Below are 13,893 nucleotides of genomic sequence, written 5' to 3'. Positions count from 1 at the left end.
CACCAAAGAAAGAGATATTAAAAGTTGTCAATGGAAGAAACAGATGGTTACAAAAAAATGGCAATTAGATTGATGGCTGACTTCTCAATGCTGATACAAAAAAAAAAAAAACCCCAGAAAACTGTGGAATTACATCTTTAATGTACAAAGAAAACTGTCATATTTCATTGATTATAAGAGGCACTTTTTTTATGTTTTCTTATCTCTAAAGTTTGGGTGCCTTTTATAAGTGATGTCACTTCACATTGTGCATAGCTTCACTGGCAGCACACAATCCTTCCCAAGATGGGGAGTTGAGAAAAAAGTTCAACTATTATCACCGAAGGTTTCTTAAAAATAAGTGAAGGGACTTCCAGGAAGATAGTTGAATAGAGTAGTTCGAGATTAGCCCTATCCACGGAAAAGTTAGAGAAGGGACAGGAGGGTGACTGAGGCGGTGATTCAGGAGTGCGGCTGACCTGGGAGAGCCTCCTGCACCGCACAGGGCAGCCCTGCTTGCAGAGGCCGAGGAACTGAGAAGCAGAAAGTTGGAGCCTGGCACAGAGGAAGCCTGCGGGAGTGCGCAGATGGGAGCCAGGGACTAGGAAGTAAGCCAGGCCATATTCTGTGGGCACGTTAGCCTCACTAGCACAGCCCTGTGACCGGAGACTCACCCCGCACCCCACACACCCAAATCCTATCATCTGCTCCCATTCTCCATGCTCCAGATGCCCCCAATGCACATACCTGCCCCTCAAGTGCAGCCCAGCCCACCTCTCCTGCACCCCTCCTGAGCACTACCTCCCCTGCCCCATTCCCTGCAGGCTGTTGCCAGTGTATAAAGGCTGCAGGCACTAACCTCCATACCCAGGCTGCGCCTGTCCCCCTGCCCATAGTGTTGCACAGGCTCATCCCGCCCACCCCACCCCCCAAGCTCTGCACATCAGTTTAGGCACTAATTGACCCACACATTCACATGGGCCCCCAATCATGTCCTTCAGCTCTGGGAACCTCAGTTTATGGCAGTCCTAAAACTGCACATGAGCACGGCCCTCAGCCACACTTTCCAGCTCAGAAAAAGTGCCGACCTGTGCAGCCAGGTCACATCTGCCCCCAGTCTACAAAGGCATAAGACTAACCTGCTGCCACAGCTCTGCGCATGTGCATAAAGGGCCCCGTGCCTTAGACCAGTGCACACCAGGGTTATGCCCCCCCAGACTGGTGCACCCGCACAGCTACATCCTGCCTAGGCACTGGGCACCCATGTCCACAAGCATCAGTGTAATATTCCCAACCTTCACCCATACCTGCCCTGAAACAGATCACCATACTGAGTGCTCCACCCCGTGCCCTGCTTCTTGCTGTACATCCATCCCACAAATACAAGGCCTTATACTACTGAAGGAAATCAACTCCCAAAGTAAATCTACTGAGATAATTACATGCCACAAACACAGCAGATCACTAAGCATATCACAATGCAGACATATATAGCCTTGCTTAATCAAATTAAAACAAAACAGAAGACATAGACATTGGAATAACTAATCAAAGACGTTCATACTACTCTGTTTAATAAAATAAGTGGGATGGCAAATGGCATAAAGGAGATCAAGAAGACAGTAGAAGAGTACAAAGAGGAATTTGAAAGAATAAATAGAAAACTAGCAGATATCACAGCGTTTAAAGACTCTGTTGACCAAATAAAAAACATACTAGAGGCACACAACACCAGACTTGAAGAGAAAGAGGAAAGAATAAGTGATATAGAGGACAGGATAATTGGCTTCAAAGACTCAAAACAGCAAATGGCAAAAAAGATGGAAAAAATTGAATGGGATCTCAGGGAAATGACAGACAAAACAAAGTGCACAAGTATAAGAATCACTGGTGTCCCAGAAGAAGAAGAGAGAAGTTAAGGGTTAAGAAGAATAGTTGAGAATATAATGGGGGGAACTTCCCAACCCCCATAAAGGACATAAATATACAAGCCAAAGAAGTCCAACAAACTCCAAAACAGAATAAATCCAAATAGACCTTCCCCAAGGCACATACTAATCAGTATGTCAAATGTTGAAGAGAAGCAGAAAATCCTGAAAATGGCAAGAGAAAAACAATCTACTACATACAAGGGAAACCAAATAAGACTGAGTTCAGACTACTCAACTAGCACCTGGGAGGTGAGAAGGCAGTGGTATGATATATTCAAGATCCTGAAAGAGAAAAACTTCCAGCCAAGAATTCTGTACCCAGCCAAATTGTCCTTCAAAACTAAGGGAGAGATTAAAGTTTTTATAGACAAAGAAGCCATGAAAGAATTTGTCAAGAAGGGACCAGTCCACAAGAATACTAAAAGGAGTTCTGCCAGCTGAAAAAAAAGACAGGAGAGGGAGGTCTGGAGGAGGGCACAGAATTGAAGAGTACCACTAAAGCTAATTTAAAGAATACAAAGAGAAAGAGTGAAAAGAATATACAGATCTGACAAATAAAATTAAAAAGATGAGATGGTGAATTCAAGATATGCCTTTTCAGTAATAACTTTGAATGTTAACAGACTAAACTTACAGACTTATCTAAAAGATACAGATTGGCAGAATGGATTAAGAAACATAATCCAGCTATATGCTTCCTACTAGAGACTCATCTTAGACACAATGATGCAAATAGATTGAAAGCGAAAGGATGGAAAAGGATTTTCCATACAAGTTGTAACCAAAGGAAAGCAAGAGTAGCTATACTAATATTGGCCAAAATAGACTTTAAATGTAAAGACATCATAAGAGACAAAGAAGGACACTATATATGGATAGGAAGGCTAAATATAGTTAAGATGTCAATTCTCCCCAAATTGATCTACAGAGTCAACACAGTAGGAATCAAAATTCCAACAACCTACTTTGAAGATTCGGAAAAGCTAATTACCAAATTCATCTGGAAGGGAAAGAGATCCCGAATAGTAAAAGCATCCTAAAAAAGAATAACTAAGTGGGAAGATTAACACTCCCTGACTTTAAAACCTATTATAAAACCGCAGTGGTCAAAACAGCATGGCACTGGCACAAAGATGGAAGCATTGACCAATGGAATTGAATAAAGAGTGAAGAAATAGACCACCAAATCTATGGTCAACTGATTTTTGACAAGGCCCCCAAATCCTCTGAACTGGGACAAAATAGTCTTTTCAATAATTGGGCATGGAAGAACTGGATGTCAATGACCAAAAGAATAAAAGAGGACCCTATCTTACACCCTACACAAAAATTAATTCAAAGTGGATCAAACACCTAAATATAAGAACTGGTACCATAAAGCTTCTAAAAGAAAATGTAGGAAAACATCTTCAAGACCTAGTAATGGGAGGTAGCTTCCTAAACTTTACACCCAAAGCACAAGCAACAAAGGAAAAAATAGATAAATGGGAGCTTCTCAAAATCAAATGCTTCTGCACCTCAAAAGACTTTGTCAAAAAGGTGAAGAAGCAGCCAACTCAATGGGAGAAAATATTTGGAAATCACATATTGGACAAAGGTTTGATTTCCTGTACATACAAAGAAATCGTACAATTCAACATCAAAAGAACAAACAATCCAATTATAAAATGGGCTAAAGATAAGAATAGGTATTTCTCTGCAGAGCAAATACAGATGGCTCAAAAGCACATGAAGAGATGCTCATCTTCATTGGCTACAAGGGAAATGCAGATCAAGACTACAATGAGACTTCCGGAGAAGATGGCGGCTTAGTAAGACGCGCGGGTCTTAGTTCCTCCTCCAGAAAAGCAACTAAAGAAACAGAAACAATATGAAACAGCTCCCGGAGTCATGACAGAGACCAAAAAGACAGCGTACCCCATTCTGGAACAGCTGAACGGGCAGGGAGAATCTGCTGCGGTGAGATACCCAAGGGGCGCGCGTTTTCCCAGCCGGGGCGGCTGGCGACTGGGGTCCCCTCCACGCACGTGGCTCCCCGGTCTGACTGGGAACGTTGGATAGCGGGGCCCTCCCGTCACGCTTGGCGTTTCGGGCCAGCTGGGCAATTAGGACCGGCACTCTCCCAAGCCGCGGCGGCCAGCGACCCCCACCTCCACGCGCGGTTTCCCGGGCCAACTGCCGTGCAGACAGACGAGCACCACGAGCGCCACCTACTGGGCAGGAAAAGAAAAACAGAGCCCAGAGATTTCACAGAAAAAGCTTTCAACCAGCTGGGTCCCACACCCAGGGAAATCTGATCAAATGCCCAGACACCAGCAGAAAATAATGGATGACGCTCGGAAAATTGAAGATATGGCCCAGTCAAAGGAACAAACCAATAGTTCAAATGAGATACAGGAGCTGAGACAACTAATGCTGAATATACGAACAGAAATGGAAAAATTCTTCAAAAACCAAATCAATAAATTGAGGGAGGACATGAAGAAGACATGGGCTGAACAAAAAGAAGGAATAGAAAATCTGAAAAAACAAATCACAGAACTTATGGGAGTGAAGGACAAAGAAGAAAAAATGGAAAAAACAATGGATACCTACAATGGTAGATCTAAAGAGACAGAAGCTACAATTAGTGAACTGGAGGATGGAACATCTGAATTCCAAAAAGAAACAGAAACTATAGGGAAAAGAATGGAAAAACTTGAGCAGGGGATCAGGGAACTGAATGACAATATGAAGCGCACAAATATACGTGTTGTGGGCGTCCCAGAAGGAGAAGAGAAGGGAAAAGGAGGAGAAAAACTAATAGAAGAAATTATCACTGAAAATTTCCCAACTCTTATGAAAGACCTAAATTTACAGATCCAAGAAGTGCAGCGCACCCCAAAGAGAATAGACCCAAATAGGCGTTCTCCAAGACACTTACTAGTTAGAATGTCAGAGGTCAAAGAGAAAGAGAGGATCTTGAAAGCAGCAAGAGAAAAACAATCTGTCACATACAAGGGAAACCCAATAAGACTATGTGTAGATTTCTCAGCAGAAACCATGGAAGCTAGAAGACAGTGGGATGATATATTTAAATTACTAAAAGAGAAAAACTGCCAACCAAGACTCCTATATCCAGCAAAATTGTCCTTCAAAAATGAAGGAGAAATTAAAACATTTATAGACAAAAAGTCACTGAGAGAATTTGTGACCAAGAGACCAGCTCTGCAAGAAATACTAAAGGGAGCACTAGAGTCAGATACGAAAAGACAGAAGAGAGAGGTATGGAGTAAAGTGTAGAAAGAAGGAAAATCAGATATGATATATATAATACAAAAGCCAAAATGGTAGAGGAAAATATTATCCAAACAGTAATAATACTAAAAGTTAATGGACTGAATTTCCCAATCAAAAGACATAGAATGGCAGAATGGATTACGACCCAGCAATGCCACTGCTAGGTATCTACTCAAGGGACTTAAGGGCAAAGACACAGATGGACATTTGCACACCAGTGTTTATAGCAGCATTATCTACAATTGCAAAGAGATGGAAACAGCCAAAATGTTCATCAACAGACGAGTGGCTAAACAAACTGTGGCGTATACCTACGATGGAATATTATGCAGCTTTAAGACAGACTAAACTTATGAAGCATGTAATAACATGGATGGACCTAGAGAACATTATGCTGAGTGAGGCTAGCCCAAAACTAAAGGACAAATACTGTAAGGTCCCACTGATGTGAACCGACATTCGAGAATCAGCTTGGAATATATCATTGGTAACAGAGACCAGCAGGAGTTAGAAACAGGGTAAGATAATGGGTCATTGGAGCTGAAGGGATACAGACTGTGCAACAGGACTAGATACAAAAACTCAAAAATGGACGGCACAATAATACCTAAGTGCAATGTAACTAGGTTGGAACACTGAATGAAGCTGCACCTGAAATATGGTTTTTTGTTTGTTTGTGTGTTTGTATCTTTTGTTTTGTTTTTTTCTTTTTCCTTTTTATATATATATATATTATTAGTATTATTATTTTAATTCTCTTCTCTATATTAACATTCTATATCTTTTTCTGCTGTTTTGCTAGTTCTTTTCCTAAATCGATGCAAATGTACTAAGAAATGATGATCATACATCTATGTGATGATACTAAGAATTACTGAGTGCATTTGTAGAATGGAATGATTTCTAAATGTTGTGTTAATTTCTTTTCTTTTTTTTGATTAATAAAAAAATTAAAAAAAAAAAGTAATAGAGGGAACAAATGTTAAAATAAATTTAGTTTGAAATGCCAGTGATCAATGAAAGTGAGGGGTAAGGGGTATGGTATGTATAATCTTTTTTTCTCTGTTATCGTTTTGTTTCTTTTTCTGTTGTCTTTTTATTTCTTTTTCTGAATTGATGCAAATGTTCTATGAAGTGATGAATATGCAACTATGTGATGATATTGAGAATTACTGAATATATATGTAGAATGGAATTATATGTTAATGTTTTTGTTTGTTCTTAATATTATTAATTAATAAATAAATTAAAAAAAAAAGACTACAATGAGAGACCACCTCACACCTATAAGAATGGCTGCTATTAAACAAACAGGAAACTATAAATATTGGAGAGGATGGGGAGAAGCTGGGACTCATGCACTGCTGGTGGGAATGTATGATGGTGCAGCCACTATGGAAGACTGTTGGCGGCTTCTCAGGAAACTAAATATCGAGTTGCCCTATGACCCAGCAATAGCATTACTTGGTATATACACAGAAAAGCTAAAAGCAATGACACAAACAAACATCTGCACACCGATGTTCACAGAAGCATTATTCACAACCACCAAAAGATGGAAACAAACCAAATACCCATCAACAGATGAGTGGGTTAACAAAATGTGGTATATACATACGATGGAATATTATGCAACAGTAAGACAAAATGATGTCCTGAAGCACATGACAAGATGGATGAGCCTTCAGGACATAATGTTGAGTGAAATTAGCCAGACATAAAATGATAGATACTGTATGATTCCACTTTTATGACCAGCATAAAGGTATAATCATAGGGTTATAATACTGAATATAGGGAACTTAGAGATACATAGAAGCTAGAGAGGGTGAACCGTCAGCTAATGAGGTTGAACTCCAATGTAAGGGAATAGACAGGAGTGAAGGTGGTTCTCTATAGGTGTATAAGTAATATTACCATATTGAAGATGAACAAGATTGAAAGGGGTTGTATAGACCTACGTGTCCCACTGATTAACATTAGAAATATGAATTAGTTCTCGTAGGAAGTACTTCAAAGTTACGATTCTTATACAGAGAGTGTTTAAGTCCAGGGTACAGGGAGGAAAACTGCTATTGCATGCTATGACTTATGTTCAAAAGGAAACCATCAGCACTACTTCAGCAACAGCAGAGGTAAATAATGGGGGGAGGGACAAGAGTTAGGAGGAGGTTTAGCTCTCCTATTTGGTGAGGGTGTGTTTATTGGTTTTCTTTCTCTTGGGAACAATGAATTATCTAAAATTGAGAATGTTGATGGACTGTGGACTTTGGGACCTCTACATGATGCCCAATGAATGTGTGAGCTGAAGGATGCAGTGACGGAGAAGTAGATTGGCGAATGATGGTGTATACTTATGAACAAAGTTGTGCTGCTACAAAAAGGAACAAAGTCGTGAGGCAGGCAACGATGTGAATGAACATGTGGGACATTTGGTGAGACAAAATAAGCCAGGGGGCGGGTCACAGTGGCTCAGCAGGCAGCTCTCACCTGCCATGCCAGAGACCCAGGTTTGATTCCCAGTGCCTGCCCATGCAAGTAATGAAAATCAGCCAGAAGCAAAAGGACAAGAATGGTATGTTCACCTTTAGAAAATACTTATAAGAAAACAAGGGCCTAGATTGTAAGCTTTTACAGCAGACACATTAAGTCCAGAGTGGTGATTATTATTTCTGGATTTTGAGAGGCTGTTATATATATATAACCTGATATTTAGAGATAAGAATGAAGTTGAACAGATGAGGGTTAAAGTAATTCAGAACACAGGGGTAAGGAAGACAGTGTCTATATTTTAGAACCACACATGCTCTTTGGGACTAATGGAAAAAAGGTTTATTTGGTCTGGAACTGAAATTTTCTTTAGTGTATAATCTAATTTAACCTATCTGTGTAGCTCATTTGAACAACTGAAACACAGGGAACCCAGAATAAGAAAGAGGTCCTTTAATCCTGTATGGAATATTGTAATGCCTGAAAACATCCTGGAGTATATTATGCAGATAATCAAAAGTATTGGCAAAGTCCCCGGAGGGAGGGGAGAAAGAATACAGAACTATTAAACCTTACCATCAGGGAATCCCGTGATACTGTGTCAAACTTTAGGGATACCTAAATCAATAGGCCATGCCCTTGATCACGGGGCTTACTCTTGTGAAGCTTATGTAGGTAGCAGAGAAGCTTAGACTACCTAAATGTGCCTAAAAGTTATTTCTGGAGGACTTCTGTTGTTGCTCAGATGTGGCCTCACTTTCTCTAAGCCCAACTCTGCAAGTGAAATCATTGCCTGCCCCCCTAGGAGGGACCTGACATCCAAGGGTGAAAATTTCCCTGGCGACGTAGGAGATGACTCCCAGAGATGAATCCAGACCTGGCACCCTGGGATCAACAATTCTATCCTAACCAAAAGGGGGAAAAAAGTGTAATTAATAAAGTATCGGGTGCTGACAGAGTTCAAATACAGTCGAGAGGCTACTCTGGAGATTGATCTAACGCAAGCTTCAGTTAGACCTTGCCGCCTATCATAACCTGCCAACCCTCAACCAGGACCATTTTAGCCAATCCTAAAGAACACCTAGGGCAATATATAAGATTCCACAAGGGTTCCAGGCACTAGAGTAACTTTCCAGAAACCTACAACCTCCAAATTGGTCCCTGTCCAGATAAGTCCTGAAACGTAGCCCAACTTTTTCAGAACATCAGATAGTTCCATCTCCCTATCTCTGTATTAGTGACAGACCCTTCCAATAAAAAAAATTTAGAATTGCCATAGCCCAAACAACCCCAAAGAGAAAAATCAAAGAAAATGGAAAGATCAAAGGTGATGGTGGAATTATGTATAAAAGATAGGACTTAACAAATGAATATGAATGCTGTATTATTTAACTGATATCTCTTTTAGTCTCCAATATTTTAGCGCAACTAGAAGTAAAAACCTAAAATTGTGGAATTGTAACCCATTCCAAACTCCGAAATAGGTTCTACAACTAATTGTGGTGCTATGCTTTGAAATTTATAGCTTTTTTGTATATATGCTATCGTTCACAAAAAAAAGAACGAAAAAAGTCAATTGTGATGATAAAAAAAAATTTAAGCCCTCTAGCCTCCTATATTCTGGAGCAGCTAGAAGGAAAAATCTGAGAGGATCGTAAGGTAGCCCATGACACACTCTGGGATCTGTCCTATAACTACTTGTTGAAGAATGCTTTGAAAACTATTGCTTTTTTATTTCTTTGTCTTGTATATATGTTATAACATACAATAAAAAAGTTAAAAATAAAAAGTGCAACAAATTTGGTGGAGCCTGGGAGTGGGGATGTCAACATTTATTAAATTTAGGTGGTAGGTAAAGAGTACTTTTCTATATGTCTAAAATTAAATAAAAAATTAAAAGCCATAAGCATAATCTGGTTGGATTTTAAACAAACAACAATGTAAGAACTTTTAATCATTTTTAATGTAATACATTTCCTTTTCTGGCAAAAAAACCAAGAACAAAAACAAAAAACCAGGCTTGTTACACTCACTTAAAGCCACCAGGGAAGGACATAAACCACCCCCTAATCCATCCTCACTCCCCAGCTCAGACTTAATCTCCTAGGAAATGTAAGTAAAAACCTGGTATACCTTTGTAGTGGCTTTAAAAACATCAATGGAAGGGGCATCCTCTGATCCAAGAGGACATTTAATTTCCAGAAGGGCCCAACATTAATAAAACAAGATGTAACCTAGGGACTAATATGGCACACCAAAATGAGAATGAGAGTTAAACTATTTGGTTCTGCCACTAAACCACCATGACCTCTCTCTAGTGAGTAGTTTCCTAATCTGCAAAATGACTGGGTGGACTTAACTCAGGCCATTTACAGTCAATTTTTCTATAATTTTGTGATTGTGGGCCTCAGTGAAACTTCAGAATCACCAAAAACGGTGAAGATAAAATCCATTTAGATTCAGATATTTCACTGCTATATATTCTAGAGTGTAGTCAGGAGTGAAAAGAGATCGGGGCTCACTTAATGTCATATCTTGCATTGTTCACTAGCCAAGCATGGTTGGGAGCTAATACAAGCAAATGGGCAAACAGAACATGCCTTCCTGCTCCTTCTAGGTTTCCATTGTGCGGGAGACTGTTTTACCGTCACGTTCTAAGAGTGGGGAAAATATAAGTGCCAAGTACATAGGACTCACCCCTGGGCTATTCTTCCAAGATATGTGCGATGACTTGACTTCTGATGGCGTAGCCTTGTGGGGTCCTTTGCTTTGGATGGTAGCAAGTCGTCCTGGATCTGAGTGGTTTAAAATCTGAGGGTCTGACATGCTAGAGATACCGGGAGCATGAAATGGGCCTAGAAATGGTGACACAAGGTGCTCCCAAGGAGAGTTTGCATATGGCAGCCAGGCAGAGATGCTGAGGTCTGCCCAGCACCAACAGCAATGTCTTCGGGGAGGGCCCACTGCAGCCCTTCACAGCTCAGCCAGACCTCAGAGGGAGATGACTGTTGAACATGTGCTGCTTGGAGACAAGACGTACCTGGTTTCTAAAGAGAGCATCAGAATATTGTTTAGATTATGACTGGCCGAAGCAACCTGCCGATATCTATGTATCTATATCATCTGTGCTGGTTTGAAAGGAAGTATGCCCCCTAAGAAAAGCCATGTTTTAATATAAATCCCATTTCATAAAGGTAGAATAATCCCTACTCAAAACTCTATATTTGAAACTGTAATAAGATCATCTCCCTGGTTGATGTGATTTAGTTAAGAATGGTTGTTAAACTGGATTAGGGGATGACATGTCTCCACCCATTTGAGTGGGTCTTGATTAGTTTCTGAAGTCCTATAAAAGAGGAAACATTTTGGAGAATGAGAGATTCAGAGAGATTCAGAGAGAGCAACACTACAAAGCAGAGAGTCCACCAGCCAGCGACCTTTGGAGATGAAGAAGGAAGATGCCTCCCGGGGAGCTTCATGAAACAGGAAGCCAGGAGACAAAGCTAGCAGATGACACCGTCTTCACCATGTGCCCTTCCAGCCGAGAGAGAAGCCCTGACTGTGTTCACCATGTGCCTTCTCACTTGAGAGAGAAACCCTGAACTATATCAGCCTTCTTGAACCAAGGTATCTTTCCCTGGATGGATGTCTTAGATTGGACATTTCTTTAGACTTGTTGTAATTGGGACATTTTCTCAGCCTTAGAACTGTCAACTTGCAACTTATTAAATTCCCCTTGTTAAAAGCCATTCTGTTTTTGGTATATTGCATTCCGGCAGCTAGCAAACTAGAACATCATCTGTATCTATATATATGTATATACCTTCATAATATACTTTGATGCTACCTTGTTAATGACATTTTTGGATACTGACTTGTAAATTTTCTTGATTTTCAGTTTCTCATTCAATCAGAAACAGTTACTATATCCCTCGAGATTCAACCAAAAGATTAAAAGTCAAACATGAGTTAATAATGTAGCATGTGAACGTGCACAATGCTCTTTTTTGCTCCAGAGAAAGGTAAAACGTAAATTTAACATTATAATTTTTATAAATTCACCTTCCCAAAAGAACTGCAGAACCACCTTAAATACATTTTCCCTACAGGTTCAACTCAACATGTTAGCTTTCTTTATTAAAGTGAAATTGAAAGAAATAGAGGAAAGGCATCATTACTCAAACTAATATCCACATGGTTTATTAAGCAGTAGAATGAAGATTTCTTTTTTCTTTTCTTTAAGATAAAGGAATGTATTGTGGGGAAGAAGAAAAAAAAGGACAATAAAATTTAAAAACTGGGCACTGAAAGCATTACAATATATGCTTCCTTTGCTGGATGGTTTCTTCACTAACCTTGCAATCCTTTTGGAAATTCCTGTATGAATCCACTGTTTACGTTAATAGGTATTGATGGCAACTTTAAAATGCAATAATCTCTTATGAAACTTTATTCTCTCCCCATTGTCCTTATTTGATACCTGAGATCATTACTATAAGAACTCCTTGTCTAAGAATCTGATAATCAAAGAAGGACAACTCAGATTTTATGAGCGAAAAAGGAGAAGAAATGGCTCCTTAGTCCTGGAAATTGAAAGATACTGGAGGTAAAGCTCTTTTGTGAATCTTGTGCCCTATTAAAAAGAACCTTACTTAATGAGTTTCACTAATATTGCCTCTATGAAACATCAAGCTACCGTGTGAGTCAAACTATATCCCCAGAAGCTTGAAAATGTAGATATTAATCCTTCATTATCGGTTTAGTACCACCTTCTCCAAGAAGCTTTCCTTGATTCCTACAAGGTAAAGCTAATTTCTCTCCTCCAATTTCTTATAGTATGTGATATACAAATTCCTATTTATCATCTCATTTTCATATTGTATATTATGCACAAATCTTATCTCCCCTACTAGACTAAGTACAAGATCTAGTTCTGATTCATCCGTATCATCTCACCATCCTTATCATCAAAATATAAAGGTTGAACTAAAGCAACTAACAGAAAAAATTTTAATGTAAAATAAATTTATAAAGATGGGGATAATACTAACCTTATAAAAATTAACCTTAGAAAACTAACCTTAGAAAAAGACAATGATTTTAGGTTTGTACATGTCTATTCTATTTTTAAACAACCATTAGATTTATCAATACTTTAGGCTATAAAGATACTGTATGCTATGTTTCCTCTAGCAGAAAGTATGGACCCTAAATTTTTACCATATCAGGTACAAGAGAAAATTCCAAACCCAAGGTCAATTCCCAGAAGAGACCTGAATTGCCCAGTATGAATAGCTGCCCTGAACGACTTGCCAGTAGAGTGTTGGCATGTCAGAAACCTGTTGCTAGGTGAACGCATCATAGAAGCCCAAGGAGGAGATGAGGGATCTCTTAAAGTGATCCAGTAAGATACATGGTTCATTTCTCTAATTAATGGAATAAAAACACAAAGTGATTTTCATCAAGCAATAGTAAACTCATCCTAATAAAATGAACCCATCAAAAGTGGTAGTAAACATTCCAACAAATGTGGAAATCATGTTTTGGGCATTTCTTTTGTGATATTCCTTGGAAAACTCAAAATTTTATACTTTGATACATACGTGTCATCAAGGAAAAAGCATTTTAAAGGAGAGGAAAATGATGATTCCACCAACTGTTTCTAAATTAAAAGACGATTTGTCTGAAGAATTAGAATTCTAATATAGGGATATACTTTTATAAAAGTAAATTATGTCCCTATTATGTAGTCTTGATACCAGAATCACTGGAAACATAAATAAAATCTAGTCTAGTCATTGTCAACCTGGACTGAGGTTAGAATTTCAAAGAGATCTTTTAAAAATCCAGATACCCTGACCCCACCCAAGTTCTGATTGAATTAGTCTAAAGCAGCACATGCACATAAGTATTTTTGAAAGCTAACATAAGTTTAGGTTGAGACCAACTATCCCACCATCTTCATCTATATGTGATAAAACCGAGACAGGGAGGAATTAAGTGATATTTTCAGGACTGGGAGTAATAATTACTAAACCAGGATCATAGGAATAATTTTTTCCTAAAACAATATTTTAAAAATTACATCCCCAAGGGAGTGACGTCTTCAATATGTTGACATAAGGCATCCCTTAAAAAAGCTGCTCCAGATACTCAGCAAATAAAAGAACAAATCCCACTTGTTTAAAACTCTGAAAGTTGGTAGAGACTGGAG

At 39.1% G+C, this 13,893-nt stretch overlaps 1 protein-coding gene across 11 annotated transcripts in view; it reads right to left on the bottom strand.

Annotated features, from left to right (window-relative positions):
- LOC143651698 (coiled-coil domain-containing protein 170-like) overlaps positions 1-13,032 on the bottom strand; it is a 72,385-nt gene extending 59,353 nt beyond the window's left edge. For 3 of the 11 annotated variants that reach the window (XM_077122400.1, XM_077122406.1, XM_077122408.1), the window contains exons 1-2: positions 12,900-13,032; positions 10,377-10,726 (exon numbers count right to left, since the gene is read on the bottom strand). In XM_077122400.1, coding sequence (XP_076978515.1) covers positions 10,377-10,505 — 129 coding nt within the window. In that variant the 5' untranslated portion in view covers positions 10,506-10,726; positions 12,900-13,032. Of the gene's footprint in view, positions 1-10,376; positions 10,727-12,034; positions 12,099-12,730; positions 12,876-12,899 lie in introns of those variants that run through there. The other 8 variants (XM_077122407.1, XM_077122411.1, XM_077122403.1 and 5 more) reach the window with 7 other exon arrangements.
- Positions 13,033-13,893: the final 861 nt, after the last annotated feature.

The sequence above is a fragment of the Tamandua tetradactyla genome, chromosome 12 (assembly GCF_023851605.1).
Source record: "Tamandua tetradactyla isolate mTamTet1 chromosome 12, mTamTet1.pri, whole genome shotgun sequence".
In the NCBI taxonomy this organism is placed as follows: Eukaryota; Metazoa; Chordata; class Mammalia; order Pilosa; family Myrmecophagidae; genus Tamandua; species Tamandua tetradactyla.
This window is presented reverse-complemented; position numbering and strand designations above follow the sequence as displayed.